Raw genomic sequence first — 15,572 nt, 5'->3', positions numbered from 1 at the left:
CCAGCAGAACATAGTTGAAAAATCAGGTCCTCCGACGTCTGATTATTAATTTATTATTTTTTGTCTGATTTACTATCATCATGCCCTTTTGGGAATGTTTCAAGATATAAGACTACTGGCATGGTAATCGTCGTCTACGACGACGTGCTGTCCGTTATATCGCGCGTGACATGACCAATGGTATTTGATAGACCTCATACTTCTACCTGGTAGAATAATTCACATGTAACCAATATATGAACAACCTCATGTAATTAGCAAATGAATAACTGCTGATACCGAAATTAACAACCTAATCGTGGTAATCGCACATATAAAATCTCCACCATAAAAATCATTGTTCGTGCACAATAGAGTGAAAATGCGCACTCCAATTGTAATATTGTCCCATAAAGCTCATGTCGTGCATTCCATAATGTTGTTCTCGTGTCGCTTACACGTCGTGGTATAGTAGGATGGGATCACCGATGGTAGCTATCTCGGGAATGACACATTTCAATTCAAATGCCTTCGATAAAACAATCTTAAAAATCTATTGCAATAATTTCACACGTTAGTATGGAAAGGTGAATGTGCAGGCGTTGGCTAACCTTCTGAACGTTGATTGAGTGGCTAGTTGAACAAAATATTAAACTAGCTTTCATGACCTTCGCAAACCTCCGCGCCTACAGTTCTTTAGTGGCTATACGATCCTCACAGTAGTGCCTATGTACCTGTTTCGTTATTTCTTCCTGGTCTTCTCTTGGGAATTGTGCAAATGTGTCATATTTTGTCCCGACTAAGAACGGGATTGCGGTCTGAGGCGAGTTAGCAGTCTGATCATTAACACGAGAGCGATAAAGTGCAAATGAAGTACCTTGTTGAATCCCCGAGCCTGGCGATACCATTCTTTTATTGAGTTGAGGGTGGACTTTCTTGTCAAATCAAACATAAACAAGATCGCCACAGCATCATTGGACACCAATGGAAGCATATTGACGAATTCTCTTTGGCCCCCTAGGTCCCAAATTGAGAATGTAATTTCTGTATCTCGAATTGAAATCGTCTTCTCCATGAAGTTAACGCCTGTATTCATGCCGATGTTAGTAACTGAAATGAGTCATGGAATTGGCAGAACAAACTACCCAGTGTCTGTATATAATCCTCGTCGAAACTTCCCTCTACGTATTTCACCATTAAAGACGTCTTCCCAATCTGTGCGTCTCCGATCATGCCGACTTTAATAACGACGCTGTATGAATGTAAGCAACCGATCTTCTGTATGGGAACACGAGAAACGGCTATGATATAAATTTACTTACGCGTTTTTCCTGGCGACTGAGCCATCGGACCCGTTCGGCGCTGCTGACGACATTCAGAACAGCGGTGTAGCAATTGCAAATCGTGTTATGCCGCGGCCAGAATGCCGCTTGCTATGCCGCTTCCGGATTACAACGACGTATTGATTCCTTGGATGACGAGCTCTATTTAAGGGTCTGTTAAAAGAGAACCCACCACATAAACTATAAATAATGTATTCTCGATAAGTTAGGAATACAGACTTACGCGATGACTGTAAGGCTTAGCCTTGTGCCCAACGTTGCAAGCTACTAAAAGCAAAAGGGGTTGCACGAATTCGCCAACTGCTGACCGATTAAAGAACAACAGCAGACGACAAATGCCACAGATGGAGTGGAGTAAACAGCCTAGAGTCGATTCAGGCGTGTATGTATGATACAAGGTATGTCCCGAGTGTGACGAGCAAGTGTTGTCGGACACATCACGCGGCTGCGAACAACCGGAGTTCAGTTGATACTTCTGTTTGTTTACAGATGCCGAAGTGGCTGATTTCTCCAAAGGGCTCCTTGTGGCGCACGTGTGGCGCACGTAGCCATCTCCTCTTGGGGCTGGGGTTTGAAGGTTTAGGAGGTCACCGACCGGGTAACGGCAAGGGCTCGCTAAATTTTTGGCCGAGGTCGAAAGAATCCCAAGATATTTATTCGACTGCGTATAAGACTGGCAACAATATACCTGTACATCATATATCGGCCTTCGGTGCAGTCGTATTGGGAAATATGTCGAGCATAGCGCCTCCATTCACGATCCATACCCTACCGTCGACGGCGGCCCAGTCTTTTCATATCTCCACTCCTAAGTCAACCGTCTTGGACGTTGCCGTTACAGCTGCAGGCATTTCAAGGATCACGCTACGTCCTACTCCTCGCCTTCTCGCATCTGTGGCGGTTTCACCACTGGCAGAGGTATTATGCCCTGCTGTTGTCGTTGCGCATAAGGGTGAAGGCATTACCGCCTTTGCTGCGATTCGTGAACGAAAGCGGAAAATATTTCTGCGACGATTAGAAGAGAATGGAAGCATGACTGAGATAGAACTTGATGCCGAAGTTGTTGCATTAAATCTCCTTCCGGTCGGGGTGTTGGTGGTTGTCTTTAGGAGCGGCAAAATTGCGGCATTCAAGATTGCTCAAGATGGCCATAAGAACGAGCAGTTTGAGCAAGTGTGGAGTTCTAATTTCTATGAAGACGCCAATTCTGTATTATATTCGCATTTTTATGACGGAATCGAGAATGAATTTTCGCTTTTGTTGGCCTGCCGTCCAAGTAACAACGGCCTTGACGTTCGGAAGTTCAAGGTCACTTCGGCGGAGGCTCGACAGACTGATAAATGGAATATATATAACGCCGTCGACAAAAATGTATGGACTTGAAATCTAGCGTGTTGATACTGGCTGACTAGCTTTAGCGACAGGAATATATTCAGTTCCATAACTCGGGGGTTTTGTTTCGACTTTTGGGCACAAGTCTTGAGATAGTCACGATTCCGACGCTGAGTTATACGACCTTAGATCTTGCCCCATTCATTTATACCGTGACTTCGCAACAGAAAATATCTGTCTTGAGTTATCTTCCCGTTGGAAAATCCACTATTCTCCTCAGTACTGGTGCCAGTATCCTTCTAATTAATTGGCAATACAAGACCATTCTAGCGACTCTCGATCTACCAGAGTCTGACACATTTACTTTCGTAGGACGCGCGGGCAAGCGTGCTGCAGTGGGTACAACTAAGAGCGGCCAAGTTCAAATGATAGTCTTTAATGTTGGCACTGGTAAACTGCTTGAGTGCGTGACAGGAAAAGTCAAAAGCATTTCAAAGAAAGGGAACGAACATGTTTTGACCAATATATTCTTTGTAAGTTCGCAACGCTACATGGAACTTTGTCATGTCGCCGATTATTATGCTAACGGCTGTACAGAAGGAGCATTATTCGTCCAGGAAATACAAGACCGATGCAAAGGCAGCTCTATCTGCATCGAAGAATCAAGTGGAGAATAAAATAGCGCAGTTGCAGGCAGTCAAACAAGTAGGAGACGTTGCGGGCTTTGATGAACGTATCCTACATTTTCTCACAGGTAAGTCAGATTTGTTTGAAGCCGTAAACGATCACCCGAACTCGAAGACGAAGTCAAAGAAGAGAACGGACGAATTGGACTCGTCAGCTAAAAGCGTTACGGGCCACAAGGACAAGATCATTTATTACAGCAGTGCAGCGGCAAGAGAGGTCGATCCTCTCTTGATATCCAGCATCACCGACTTGATGTTCGATACTGAGAACGGCAAGCTAAAGTTATCGTTTTTTCACTCTCGAAGCCTTATGTACATTCTCAGTCATCCGCTATTTCCTACGTCGAAATATCCCGGGTTACTTACTGCATTGTCCTGTGATCCTCAATTGTTGATGACGGCTGTTCGATACACATGCGGCATATCAGTTGATGCGCTTGCGACAGTCCTAATTTCAACTTTGCTGAACAGTGGCGATATCGACCCAGTGCGAATTGAAACAGTCAATCTCATTGTTTCGCGCGTGGAGAAGGACTTCTCCTACGGCGCTATCGTGACCTCGCTAAGCTCATCTTATCCAACTACGGATCTTCAAAGAGCACTTGAGTCACTCATCGCGCTGTTGTCAAAGCCATTATGTGGTCTGAGCACAATCGATGTCTGGAACATAATTCCGTGCTTCCTAGACGCGAGTGGCATTTTATCTCTCCAAGAAGATGTAATATCTTCACTGTCGACACTCGTTGATGGGGAAATCCAGGATTTGATGGGGCGAATCGAGGTCCTAGAGATAGTGGACGTGGCACTAGATTGGACTCGGAGACGTAAACTCCGGCACGCCGGGTCCGGAATCGATGGCGTTGTCACTAGCGTCGGATTAATGAAGAGTAGTAGAGTGTAGAATTGTATATATATATATATATGGGATATGAAAAGTTTTGTGGCATTTTATGGGCAACTAATTTAAGCAAATATTTTTGGAAACTTTAAGCCCTTTAACTCTATCGACGTTCAATTCGTCCCAATGCGCAAAGTTTTATAATAAAGCCTAAACCAGGGAATACGGTACAAAAACAAGACAGTACAATCCAATATTCTGATAAGCTGGCAATATTTACAAAGAAGAGCCTAACTAATTACCTGTCTAGAATTGTCCGAAGTTCACTCGCGCGTGTAACTGTAACACTGAAGCTGGGACTTTTCAAATACACAATAACAAAATATACTCCGTAAATGCATGTTAATCCAACTATATCCAATTTTCCTTCATTTTCATCCACACGGCCTTATTAGTCCACTATGTCTTCCAAAAACCGCTTAATCATGCCAAGGAGCTCGACTTTGACAAACTCTGGAACGAGAGCTAATGCTTCAGGTTCTACCAAGTCGACGAGTTTCTCAAAATTGGGGTTCTCTTGTGCACGCAATGTATCTAGTGGAGTCAGTCAAATGATGCAAATGGCCACAACCTTTTGAGTCAAGTGCGAGAAACAGTACCAGATGCCAGCTCCGTAACTTGCTCGTACCAGCCATTTTCGATTAGCTTCTGGCGTAAATATTGAGACAAGCTATAACTTTATCAGTCATATATCCAAATTATGAAGTTGCTCCTTCTTCCCATCATTATCCCAATGCGAATCGCATCAAAGCAAGATCAGAAGGTGGTCATCCTTACTTACCGTTCATATTCGCCCGACTCGATTAGCTTCTGGTTCACCTTCGCCTTTATCTGTGCGTCCGCCATACCTTCGGATCTGCACTGTATATTCTTTTGTATCTTGGTAAGCAGCAGATCAGAGGTCAGGGGTCGCTGATGTCATATGGCAACAATTTATCAGACCGGTAAAGACGATCGTCTAGAGACCAGGGTTAGGAGAGCTTCAAGTTCCGACCCACGCTATGGCCCTTTCTTGTCACGTTGCGTTTCCCAATTCAAGGACTATATACTGTGTTTGTGATAGTTCGTTAGAGGATCAAGTTTGAAACTGCTTTGATGCGCTCGCTCGCGGTCAAGGCAAATAAATCATAAGGGCTGGGTTTGTTGAGAACTGAGTTCCAAGTAATGTTCACGTTAAACCTTACGTCCTTGGAGCACCCATTGCCGTACTAAAGGGTACTTGCGGCTTAGCCTGGGCTACAGTTTTTCAGTTATCATACGTTTGATCCCAAGTGACCACAACTTTGTTTACGGCTTCAGAGCAACTGAGGAATTCTAGCTAGCCAGATCAGAGATGATGATGCATTCTCAACAGTCGGTGTGTATATTTGTTGATATGACACATTCAATGCACTGGTCACGAACGTCTTTCTCATTTCATACAATATAAGGGTCTAGTACTATGACAAAAGTGTTGTCCCAAGTCCCCTACTTACTTGGATCCACATCGAACTCACATATATCTTTCGCCAATTTCGCGCAGGATTTTGATAGTATGCAAGTTTCTGCCAAACACCTTGTCTTCGGACAGCACGGTTGTTTTCATTGGCGGCCTGCTTCCGTATGCGTCGAGTTGGGAAGAAGCAATGAGATTAGTGGAGATAGATATCGACCGCAATCCAGGACAAGTAGTCACTGCTTGTTCACAACGATAGTGTCGTGTCGCACGAATGAATGGTATCCTAATGGTACTAGTAGATCAATATTCCATGGCTGTACGGCTTATGTCAAAAGCTCTCAGTTTATCGAGAATACAGTCGGGAATGGAAAGTTTGCTTCAGGGCCGTCTTCAAATCATCTTGTATGATGACACAATACGCATGTTCCGTTGAAAGACGGTAGTAGTCAAGTTTTCACATTTGCAGGTTAATCAAGACTTCGTGATGAGATAGCTTCATTCGCGATATGGCGCAAAATTTATTCACAAAATACAAAACGGCAACAAAAAATCTATATTAAACACAAGAACATTATATGGTCATCACATAAAATCACAATTGACAATAAACCAACGCCCTCAAAAAGCATCTGTATATTGCTTTCGGATTAGTCTGCCGAAAGCAAATCCACCGCTTGAGAAATTCTCTCAGTAATAATGTCTAACCATCGCTTCGTGTTCGAGATATTCCTGGCGTCCAGGGCTTCATTCAATCCTGGGAACGTCACGCCTGCGTAACCTGTCCAGACACCGGGTGCAAAAACGACATGTTTAAACCATTCACGTCCGTCCAGACCACCTTCATACAAAAATTTCCTTTCAAATTGTCTATATTGGCTATTAAGTCCTTGTATCTGGAAGTATACTCGCATTTTCTTGTATCCTTTAAACCAAGGATAGTCGGTAATATATTGTTTGTTAATATCGCTCGATTTCGCATCAAACGTAGTCGCGGCACGTAGCAGTTTATCCAACGCATCGCTGCAATTGCGAAGAGAGGAGCTGATATACCACCATCCCAACTTCAAGTCCGGAAGGTCAATGTTATCAACGGCGGACGCATCAATGTAACGGCACTCCCGGATAAGTGATCCAGGAATTTCGGGACAGTCATAGAAACCGTCATGTATATCAACGCTGAGTTCATCTTCACTAACTATGTGGGAGATCTTCGTAGTCACATCACTGAAGTACGACAGTAGAGACCGGGCGTATTCGACAATGTCAAAGGAAATTACTTCATTCTCACTCAATTGGAGTGCAACCAATCCCCAGATCTTGACCATTGTGACATGATATTCCCATGTCGGATCGCCATACTTGTCCATCCAATGAAACGAATCATAATTAGAATGATCTGTTACTGGTCAGTTTATTCTCGAACAGTATTGCGATTCTGCATAGGCTCACATTGATAAACAGCATTACTGCCTTCTGAGAATCCGAAATCGATCGAAGGTACTCCAAGGTGGTCCTGGAATACCGTATAATCACTACCCGATCCCAGGTTTCCAATCCGACCCTCAGTTTCCTCGAGCCAATGATCATAAACGTATCCTCCCTTTGGATCTGGAACCCTCTTAATGACTTCTTGTAAAACACTGTTGAGCAACGGTGAAGCAGCAGCATGGAAATGACTTCCAGTGACGGCGCCGTCAACGTTGAGATAAACGAGCGCATTGGCATCAAGATACCTTGCCATGTCTTCACCCCACTCAGTTGATCCTAGCAAGCCGTACTCTTCGCCGTCCCATGACGCCAGGACACTAAACAAACGTTAATACCGGGGCAATCATTGACCTACGCTGTACGTACATTGAGCGCAATGGCTTCCATCCTTGAGCCTTCAGCTCGCCAAAAGCACGTGCAAGTTCGATCAGGACAGCCGAACCGCTATTTGGATCACCGGCTCCACCAACAATCCAAGCATCGCGATGATTTCCTAAAATCACCACCTCATCCTTAATCACTCCATCAATCCGACCAATTGCATTCCAAATAGGGGTAGTTTTATACTCCTGGGCATTATAGAGGTTCACATCCATGGTACTAGGACCAGTAGAGTAATCATACTCTCGAAGACCGCCCCGCCAGCTTTCGCCGAGGTCATTGGGGTTTAATCCCATGCCGTTCAACTCTATAAGAAGAGGTAGTACATCCCGATAACTAATAGGTAAACTAGGGATAGAAGGGATTCTCTCATGTGGATCAACTCTTTCAGCACCAGGCTTACTTGCAAAACCAGGCGTGGTAGGATCACCTGGTGCAGAAGATAAAAATAACACACTACCTCTTTGAACGCTAGATGGATTACGTGCTGGCCCATCAGGATACGCCCTGTACTTGTTCACGAGAGTAATATCACCATCATCACCAGGGTCAGTATACAGCAAAGCACCAACCGCACCACGCTCCTGTGCACCCTTAACAATGAGACCTCGGAAAATGCCGCCGTATCGCGCAATCACAATTTTTCCAGAAATGTCGATACCTCGCTCTTCCAGCAAATCGTAATCCTCTTGTCTACCATAATTTACGTAAACGTAAGCCGCTGTGACATTGCCGTTGGCGGAGTACCCATGGAAGGTAGGTACAGAATTCGGATAACTAGTAGTGGGATCCTCCTTCAGCATATCTTCCGTCAGCGGAGCCTCATATCGAACAGTTCCATTGACGCCCAGCAACTTAAGGCTATGATCAACAGGATAGTTCAGATAAGTCTCGTAAGTAACGATTTCGGCTTTGAGACCATATTCCTTAAATTTATCTGCAGTCCATTGCACTTGAGAGTAATTCGTACCAGCTAGATGAGCGCCACTGGTGTAGTAATGGCTCCACTCGCGAACCTTTGAGGTCTGTGGCACTCCGAACAGCGTACGTTCCAAATCGGACAGGGATATTTGGAAGTGCCTTAACCGCGCCAGATCGCGGCGGAGTGTTGTTCTCGGCAAAAAAACAAGTTTCCAGCCAATAATAAATACAATTCCAAATAGAGCGTAGGCTAGTAATCGGGTGAAGAACGTACCCCACCGCTTCTTGAAGTACTCGCGGATTGAAGAAGCGGACGACGGCGATGGTAGGAGGAGGTCGGCTTCGGTGGCAGAATCCAGTGAGTCGTCGGTATACGTGGGCGAGGATGCACGCTGAGTGGAATGTTTGGAGTTGGTGAGGATGGAGTTCCGGAATAGATGACGCCCGTTAGCAAGTCGAGGCTGAGGATGGAGCAGTGACTGATTCTCGTCGCCGACTTCATCGTATTCCAACGAATCAATCGCAGTAGATGACTCTGCGCCTGAAATTTCATTGTTATTTGCTCCTAACGCATCGTGGAAATCAGCAATAATAGGAGATGCTGGCGCATCAGAAAGCTCGAGGTTCTCGTGAGGTTCAGGCGAATCCGACGACTGAAGCGGGTGAGAGTTAGTTGGCACAGGCATGACTCACTAATGCCACTGTGAACGGAAGGGATGGAAGTCGTCAGCGCTCAGTTTTCAAAATGACTAACCCGATATCAAGGGCGGGGTGTTGGTGCAAATAATGCAGTGATGAACTTCTAAGATTTGAATCCCCGATGGCGACTCGGAAGTACCGAACGGCACTGGCGAGCCGCAGATACGGGCAGTGGCCAACATCTGCCGTAGACATTACAGCCAAAGGAATTACTAGTTTTAGGCTCGAGCTTTTGATATTCATTTCACCAAAACAATAAATATAGAACGACACGATTTGCCGGACATATGATACCTCATATTATACTAAATTACTAAATAATTCTCATAGTAATATGTATGTACACGAAGAATCATCGGTAATAAGGAAATGGATATTACAAACAATAAACTACCCGTAACTAAACAATACATGAATACCATATTTTACATACCAAGTCATGAAGCACATTTCTATATCAAATTCCCGGTGCACCATATCAAATACGTCCACTATTGCATGCGTGTCTCTTTGTCTTTCCGGCAAAAGACATAAAATATGACATTCAGTTATACATGTCAGGTTCACTCATATCGACGCCCCAGTTTTTCTTCCTTCAGCCAAGTCATCATAACAAACGCAAACAAAAGATGCAAAACCATACAACCAAATGAAACAATACAAGTAATAAAGTACAGCAAAAGTAGAATCATAAACCAAGTCGTAAACGAGCGTCTAAGCCGTGTTCTGTTGTAGCTTATTTTGGTATCTTTAATCGAAATTAATGCAATTAGTCTATTCGCCTCGTTTGGATTCCTCCTCCTTGAGAATTCTGCATAGGCGACTTAGACTTATATTCTCATTGCGCCGTCTTTTCTCAAGCTCGTCGACAGCCTCATTCAGGGATATGTGTCGTGTTCGCGCCATCCATTCAATGGTTCGCACTAGCACCAACCTCTGAGAGTAGAACTTGCGTTCTGCAACCTCACTTCGCCATGACGCACGGAAAGTGGCATTGAGCGCCTGGATCGACGGGCTGCCGTTGATACCGACGGTCCACTCCTCCCAAAACCGGTCAACAGACTGTGTTGCTCTGTCCATCTTGTACTGTGTTCCGATCTGTGAACTGTTTCGTCGGCGACTGTTGTTTCGCACCGGTGTGACTGGCACAGTGGCACTCTGCCCTCTCGCTATACTCATAAGCATGTTGTTGTTTAGTTGACTATTCGTCGGCATAGCATTGGGACCAACGTTCCCGCCATTATTGTCGACAGCATTGGTGCTCGGGCCTGTGCCTCCGTTGGAATTCCGCTGAGAGACATCCGGGCCTTGCTGGCCGACCACCGAGTCCATCGCGTCGCTCAAGACGCCGGAGTCACCGTGCCCAACGCCTCTAAGGTCGTTGCTCGGCAGGGTCATCAGCCGCGGATCGTGCATCTCGACGTCGGTGGCACTGAGTATGCCATGTGTGGCACCGGGACCACCAACATCAGGATCGACGGTCAGGCCAGTCTGGACGTTTCCCTGGAGAGCCACAGACAAGCCACGACGCTGGCGATCGAGGAGAGTGTTGAGATAGGTCGCAGTGTTTCGCGAAACAGATTCAGGAGACACACGATGTTCGATGATGTGCTGCAGGGCATCGACCTTTGAATGCAACTGGTCGAGCGACTTCTGAATCTTCTCGATCTGTGGGTCGTACTGCTGTGGCTGCTGTTGTTGGGCGGAGCGGTGTTGCTGAGGACCTGCGCTGTACGCCTGAGAAAGTAGAGTGGTTCGGGGATTGGAAGACCCTCCAGGGCCACCGGAGCCGGTGACAACGACGCCGGCCAGACTATCGTCGAAGGGTCGGTAGTCCGCCATTGCCAGGTCAACGGTTAGAGACGACAGGGTGGGCGATGGTTGTGGGGGGTAAGGATGGGGTACGGCTGCGGGGGATCAATCTCACGCGGAGGATGCGCGAACTGGCGCGAACGTGCACGGACGGGCTGTGTGCCGGGCGCTGCTAAAAAGCCAAGATCGCGTCTTGCAATTGGCGATGATGAGTAGTGGGATGGCGGAGTATTTACCTTTGGCGGTTGCGGCCTGCTAAATCCACGCTTTCTATACTGGCTTGGATTGCTTTCTTGGTTGATGCTGCGGCCGATTGTGCTGCGAGTGTCGCAGTTGTCAAATGGTCTGGCCGATAACCCGACTGTCTACGGAGGATGACCGGGTTAGGGCTCCGTTCTCAAGTTTTCTCGCTTCAAGCTTGACTCACAGCGTAGTCACAATCACAGCTCACGTCGTTTCTCGCCACTCACAGAGTCACATCAGGTCACGTTCCTGGACAAAAAGCAGTCACGTCGCACGTTAGGGCAGACCCCCTGCTCTTTCTACTCACCTGGACCACACCGCCCTGGTCTGCCCTAGCATCCGGGACTTTAAGGTCGACCATTGGTGAACCAACGTATCACAACAGCAATCTCGAATCTCTATCGCACAGTACTTATCACAGAATTCACAATGGAAAACGATAAGGGAGTTCTCGTACGTACTTGGATATTGTCTTAAACATCGTGTCAGTCTAAAATACTGACTGTGAATCCAGGTCGAACTGTATGTCCCTCGCAAGTGCTCGGCCACGAACCGCATCATCAAGGCCACTGATCATGCGTCAGTACAGATCAATGTTGCCGACGTCGATGAGTCTGGCCTCGTTATTCCTGGGTCGTACACCACCTACGCTCTCTCTGGTTTCCTCCGATCCCGGGGCGAGGCCGACGACAGTCTCAATCGACTGGCGCAGAATGATGGTTTGTTGAAAAAGTCTGATCCTTTGTTGTCTTGCATTCAGTGTTAGCATGCTAACTTCTGTAGTGTATGGTCGGCCCAGCGATGAACGGATATATTATAGTTTTGTTGGTTGTCATAGTGGGTAAAAAAAAGGCTGGTTCATGTTTTCGCATTGGTTTTTGCTAGGTTAGAGAATGCGACAGTAACCGCCTATTGTACATTTACGTCATTTAATTCAAGGGCACGCATGAATCATTGGATTTAGGAATTCGCGCAGCAGTATTTTGCACCGACTATGCGTCGACTGTTAAAACCGGTTTGCTAAAGACACTATTGGAAACCTGGGAATGATCCGACATGTTACGGGTTGTCTCTCAAGCGTTCCCTATAGTGGATTCCAATTACTTCACTTTTGACAGTCGACACTTCAGTCAATAGTCGAAGAAAAATGATAATCTAGGCCTACTGAAGACTTTCGCCAAGTTGACATTTGGCGCAGGACAGATACGGGCCGAACATAGCTTCCAAAATGTTATGCACAAACCATAGAGCAAAGCCGTCGTTAAGTGCTTATTCCACAATATCATACATCTTTATACATCTTCATTTGCCCTCTCTTGCGTGTCCCACCTGCACCGTCCTTACTAATCATGCAAACGCTCTGGCTGTCGCACCACTCCTTAAGGACAACTAGGCCATGCTTCTCTGGACCTGCTAATATTCCTTCCTGCTCCAGAAATTGTGCCAAATCTTCCACCAATATCGGTTCGTACGCTAATATCTTCATCCACCACTCACGTGCCGATTCGGCTTCGCGTATATGTCGCGAAATGCGGTTCATTGTAGCGGCTTTAATCTCTTCGGTGGACATGATTGGAAGAGTTATTAACCTCCCCTGGCTCTCGCTTTTTTTGTCGTCAAAGGTATCTGTCCTCATTTTGGAATCGTAGAGTAAAATCCGAGCGATCATATCCTTCCTAGATCGTGGTGCTTTGAAGCCCCAACTTTGAAGGATATCCCTTAACTGTGCTGCCGATAACGATTCTAATTGCACTTTCTCACAACCTGCACTAATCGCAAGGCTAATATTCTCTTTCATACCGACTTCTCGCGCGCCTCTCTTCAATGAGCATGTCGCAAGACTGCGCTTCATGCTCGTTGCCACTCCTCGGCTCTGACCGTTGAGACTTTGCATTGGGCATCGCGTAGAAGACTTTGATATTGACGACTGTGGCAGCGAGGTTAAAGGAACCAGCGACAGCAACTGACTAATAGCCGGCGTCCTGCCACTTTGCTGAATCGTTGTATCTCTGTGGGCGGAATTCCGGACGGCCACATCTGCTTCGGTCGTCTGAAGCAAACCGAAAGTATCCACGTCCGATGCAAACTCGTCTTCATCCTCAGAGTCAGGAATCTCTACTATGTGTGGCATTGACCGTGATTTCCTTGTTGGCGAGACGATCAATTCCGGACTCCTTGATCGATTCCGACGATTGCTCGATCGAGACAATTGTTGAGAACCAGCAGTCATGACGATCTGACTTGAGACATCTGACTGCTGATCGGCATCGGATGAAGACGATACATCGGATAATTCAGACAAGGGACTCTGGCTAGGTCCTGGTCTAGGAGACACGCCATATTCAACTTCAATCGGCCGACATTCTGATAAGCCCTTGTGCCGCTGAGACTCCAATCCAGCTGATCCAAGATTACGATGATATTCAATATCACTGGCGAGTGGCATATCTCCAGACTTTGTATCTAGGATGTGGCATCGAGGCTGCCGCCATTTCGAATCGGAGACTTGACTAGGTAGAGCATTGTCTAATTCGACAATGTCAGAGATGCCAATATTTGGCGTTGTGACCTTATGTACTGTCGCTATAGGCGAATGCACTTGCCTCCACGATTCTGGACTAGGTGAACGGTGAGTCGCGATCCGATTAAATTTCAAGTCGGTCTGAACGGTTCGCTCATCCAACTCAGCAACTGCAATGCTAATTTTATCAGGTTTCTGTCCACCATCACTGTCTCTAGACACTGGCAAGACTAAGTTGTCATCACAATCTTCATATATTCCTGTCGTCCGCCAAGAGAGATGATGAGCCGCCACCACTTCACCTTCAGGACCTCGCCGTGCCGCATCAAACAGACACAAAGAGTCATATTTCTGCGAGAATATTAATTCTTTATTATGGCGCTGGATAGCTGGAAATCGGAGAGTCAGTAGCTTACTACGACTAATCGCTTTTTCCGGACTCAGAACATTCGCAATTGTCATTCGTCGTTGTTGTAAGACTCGCGCTGCCTTCTTGCTCAAGACTACACCTCCAAGTACATTCGTATTAGCTACCACGCCGGAAACTGTCGCGGTGCTAGTCCGGAACGCAGCAGCAGATCTTGCACTGATCGATCTTGAGTTTCGTTTCGAAAACGATCCCAGCGGCCGTGTGACCGATTTACATGCGCTTAGTTTCAGCATCTAGCCGCACATCAGAGACAGTTCCTTTGAGTCCATCAACTCCATACCTTCCGCGTTGTAGGCGCGCTGGCTACAACTTCCTTGACCAGCACGGGAACGCTAGTTGGAAATCTTCCTAAACTCGCCAATTTTTCTATACGCGCCGAACTGGATATGCCGCCGGTATCCGTTCTGCCAGCCCTATCATCGTATTTAAAACTATCAAGCCGTTGCGCGACAGCTTCGCTTGCTTCTAGATCGTCGAAATGTCCTCGCTGGTGGGCTGTGTAAACGAGAACCTTCTGACGAGTTCCAGGTACTGCGCCTCGCACATTAACGCATGAACTAGCCTTCTCACTTGGTGTCAGAATATCGCACGTTTGTCTGCCTTCAGGTCGCTCTGCTGATGCAGGTGCAGGCTCCCCTTGTGGATTAGACAGTGCCTGTGTTGGAGATTCCTGGATGTCGCAAGCAGCCGCAAAAGTTGTCCGTTGGCTCATCGGAATTGACTTGGGTCGCCAATATCAGCCATTGATTATATATATCACACAGCTATATTATTACTGCGCTAATATTAACACATGTCTTGTGAGGTGTAACCGCTTGATTCTGCACTGGCTATGTTTACAACCTCAAGTTGCCGTCAGAGTCCACGTCAAACTTTATATATCGTTACGCTAACAATGCAGTCGCAGATCAATGAAGTTTACTTTGAGCATAGGAAATAGTTGAGACTGCAATATTGTTAATACTAGATGTATATAAATACATATCACACACCATTAGCAGTGCCATTGAAATGTTCCGATTGGGTAATCATTCATGTATAATGTGATCATGTGCTGTCCAAAGCTTTCGACAAATACATAAATGCTGCAACAGCAGACGTAATTACGGGTAAATGTTTAGCCAATCTCCTGTAGTGTCGAAAAATATCATTCGCAGTCGCAATAGAAATAAATAAAGTCTGTCCTGTAAAGCGTGTGGATTCTACTACACCTACAGAAGCGAGTCAATCGACGAAATTGACTGTATAACGAACAACACAAGACAAAAGCCCAAGCTATCTATCATCCAGCTCATGATTCCAATAGGAAGAGGGATGTACGAGATATTGTTATCGTGGTCGTACCCAAATACAACATTTCACGACTGCTTATTTAATAGTCCCTGACTGTTTTCACTTCAA

General features: G+C 46.1%; 7 protein-coding genes across 7 annotated transcripts; 2 read left to right on the top strand and 5 right to left on the bottom strand.

Annotated features, from left to right (window-relative positions):
* Positions 1-18: 18 nt before the first annotated feature.
* V1513DRAFT_451921 (P-loop containing nucleoside triphosphate hydrolase protein) lies at positions 19-1,798 on the bottom strand. Its single transcript, XM_066899046.1, has 6 exons — positions 1,302-1,798; positions 1,125-1,231; positions 857-1,065; positions 714-797; positions 591-665; positions 19-532 (listed from the first exon to the last, which is right to left on the bottom strand). Exons 1-6 carry the CDS (start codon positions 1,352-1,354, stop codon positions 434-436), a joined length of 627 nt encoding a protein of 208 aa, XP_066751379.1. The 5' UTR covers positions 1,355-1,798; the 3' UTR covers positions 19-433.
* Positions 1,799-1,985: 187 nt separating this feature from the next.
* Positions 1,986-4,323, top strand: V1513DRAFT_466532 (U3 small nucleolar RNA-associated protein 8). The gene is made up of 3 exons (XM_066900077.1): positions 1,986-2,693; positions 2,741-3,187; positions 3,252-4,323. Exons 1-3 carry the CDS (start codon positions 2,055-2,057, stop codon positions 4,239-4,241), a joined length of 2,076 nt encoding a protein of 691 aa, XP_066751378.1. The 5' UTR covers positions 1,986-2,054; the 3' UTR covers positions 4,242-4,323.
* A 2-nt stretch (positions 4,324-4,325) lies between these two features.
* Positions 4,326-5,382, bottom strand: V1513DRAFT_451915 (transcription factor e(y)2-domain-containing protein). Its single transcript, XM_066899045.1, has 3 exons — positions 5,020-5,382; positions 4,838-4,908; positions 4,326-4,772 (listed from the first exon to the last, which is right to left on the bottom strand). Exons 1-3 carry the CDS (start codon positions 5,082-5,084, stop codon positions 4,630-4,632), a joined length of 279 nt encoding a protein of 92 aa, XP_066751377.1. The 5' UTR covers positions 5,085-5,382; the 3' UTR covers positions 4,326-4,629.
* Positions 5,383-6,203: 821 nt separating this feature from the next.
* On the bottom strand, positions 6,204-9,358 carry V1513DRAFT_232799 (uncharacterized protein). Its single transcript, XM_066894419.1, has 3 exons — positions 7,531-9,358; positions 7,126-7,481; positions 6,204-7,072 (listed from the first exon to the last, which is right to left on the bottom strand). Exons 1-3 carry the CDS (start codon positions 9,150-9,152, stop codon positions 6,324-6,326), a joined length of 2,727 nt encoding a protein of 908 aa, XP_066751376.1. The 5' UTR covers positions 9,153-9,358; the 3' UTR covers positions 6,204-6,323.
* An 82-nt stretch (positions 9,359-9,440) lies between these two features.
* Positions 9,441-11,323, bottom strand: V1513DRAFT_451909 (transcriptional activator of glycolytic enzymes-domain-containing protein). Its single transcript, XM_066899044.1, has one exon. It carries the CDS (start codon positions 11,005-11,007, stop codon positions 9,940-9,942), a length of 1,068 nt encoding a protein of 355 aa, XP_066751375.1. The 5' UTR covers positions 11,008-11,323; the 3' UTR covers positions 9,441-9,939.
* Positions 11,324-11,565: 242 nt separating this feature from the next.
* V1513DRAFT_405036 (40S ribosomal protein eS21) lies at positions 11,566-12,188 on the top strand. The gene is made up of 3 exons (XM_066895600.1): positions 11,566-11,673; positions 11,735-11,952; positions 12,004-12,188. Exons 1-3 carry the CDS (start codon positions 11,650-11,652, stop codon positions 12,023-12,025), a joined length of 264 nt encoding a protein of 87 aa, XP_066751374.1. The 5' UTR covers positions 11,566-11,649; the 3' UTR covers positions 12,026-12,188.
* Positions 12,189-12,278: 90 nt separating this feature from the next.
* On the bottom strand, positions 12,279-15,022 carry V1513DRAFT_451903 (uncharacterized protein). Its single transcript, XM_066899043.1, has 2 exons — positions 14,452-15,022; positions 12,279-14,404 (listed from the first exon to the last, which is right to left on the bottom strand). The coding sequence occupies exons 1-2, from the start codon at positions 14,881-14,883 to the stop codon at positions 12,503-12,505; spliced, it is 2,334 nt and encodes a 777-aa protein (XP_066751373.1). The 5' UTR covers positions 14,884-15,022; the 3' UTR covers positions 12,279-12,502.
* Between the last annotated feature and the right edge of the window lie 550 nt (positions 15,023-15,572).

The sequence above is a fragment of the Lipomyces chichibuensis genome, assembly GCF_038497645.1.
Source record: "Lipomyces chichibuensis strain CBS 12929 unplaced genomic scaffold V1513scaffold_43, whole genome shotgun sequence".
NCBI classification, from domain to species: domain Eukaryota; kingdom Fungi; phylum Ascomycota; class Lipomycetes; order Lipomycetales; family Lipomycetaceae; genus Lipomyces; species Lipomyces chichibuensis.
The sequence above is the reverse complement of the archived record's forward strand: the minus strand, read 5'-3'. Positions and strand labels throughout refer to the sequence as shown.

Coding starts and splice junctions, on each gene's coding strand:
- V1513DRAFT_451909 (XM_066899044.1), bottom strand. CDS start 11,007: ATGGCGGACTACCGACCCTTCGACGATAGTCTGGCCGGCGTCGTTGTC.
- V1513DRAFT_232799 (XM_066894419.1), bottom strand. CDS start 9,152: ATGCCTGTGCCAACTAACTCTCACCCGCTTCAGTCGTCGGATTCGCCT. Junction 7,482..7,530: donor TGGAAGCCATTGCGCTCAAT/GTACGTACAGCG, acceptor ACGTTTGTTTAG/TGTCCTGGCGTCATGGGACG. Junction 7,073..7,125: donor CAGTAATGCTGTTTATCAAT/GTGAGCCTATGC, acceptor GACCAGTAACAG/ATCATTCTAATTATGATTCG.
- V1513DRAFT_451921 (XM_066899046.1), bottom strand. CDS start 1,354: ATGTCGTCAGCAGCGCCGAACGGGTCCGATGGCTCAGTCGCCAGGAAA. Junction 1,066..1,124: donor GGATTATATACAGACACTGG/GTAGTTTGTTCT, acceptor GCATGAATACAG/GCGTTAACTTCATGGAGAAG. Junction 533..590: donor ACTCAATCAACGTTCAGAAG/GTTAGCCAACGC, acceptor TTATTGCAATAG/ATTTTTAAGATTGTTTTATC.
- V1513DRAFT_405036 (XM_066895600.1), top strand. CDS start 11,650: ATGGAAAACGATAAGGGAGTTCTC. Junction 11,674..11,734: donor AAAACGATAAGGGAGTTCTC/GTACGTACTTGG, acceptor CTGTGAATCCAG/GTCGAACTGTATGTCCCTCG. Junction 11,953..12,003: donor AATGATGGTTTGTTGAAAAA/GTCTGATCCTTT, acceptor TAACTTCTGTAG/TGTATGGTCGGCCCAGCGAT.
- V1513DRAFT_451915 (XM_066899045.1), bottom strand. CDS start 5,084: ATGGCGGACGCACAGATAAAGGCGAAGGTGAACCAGAAGCTAATCGAG. Junction 4,909..5,019: donor GAGTCGGGCGAATATGAACG/GTAAGTAAGGAT, acceptor ATAAAGTTATAG/CTTGTCTCAATATTTACGCC. Junction 4,773..4,837: donor AGTTACGGAGCTGGCATCTG/GTACTGTTTCTC, acceptor TGACTCCACTAG/ATACATTGCGTGCACAAGAG.
- V1513DRAFT_451903 (XM_066899043.1), bottom strand. CDS start 14,883: ATGAGCCAACGGACAACTTTTGCGGCTGCTTGCGACATCCAGGAATCT. Junction 14,405..14,451: donor GCGCGCCTACAACGCGGAAG/GTATGGAGTTGA, acceptor ATGTGCGGCTAG/ATGCTGAAACTAAGCGCATG.
- V1513DRAFT_466532 (XM_066900077.1), top strand. CDS start 2,055: ATGTCGAGCATAGCGCCTCCATTCACGATCCATACCCTACCGTCGACG. Junction 2,694..2,740: donor ATAACGCCGTCGACAAAAAT/GTATGGACTTGA, acceptor GACTAGCTTTAG/CGACAGGAATATATTCAGTT. Junction 3,188..3,251: donor TTTTGACCAATATATTCTTT/GTAAGTTCGCAA, acceptor ACGGCTGTACAG/AAGGAGCATTATTCGTCCAG.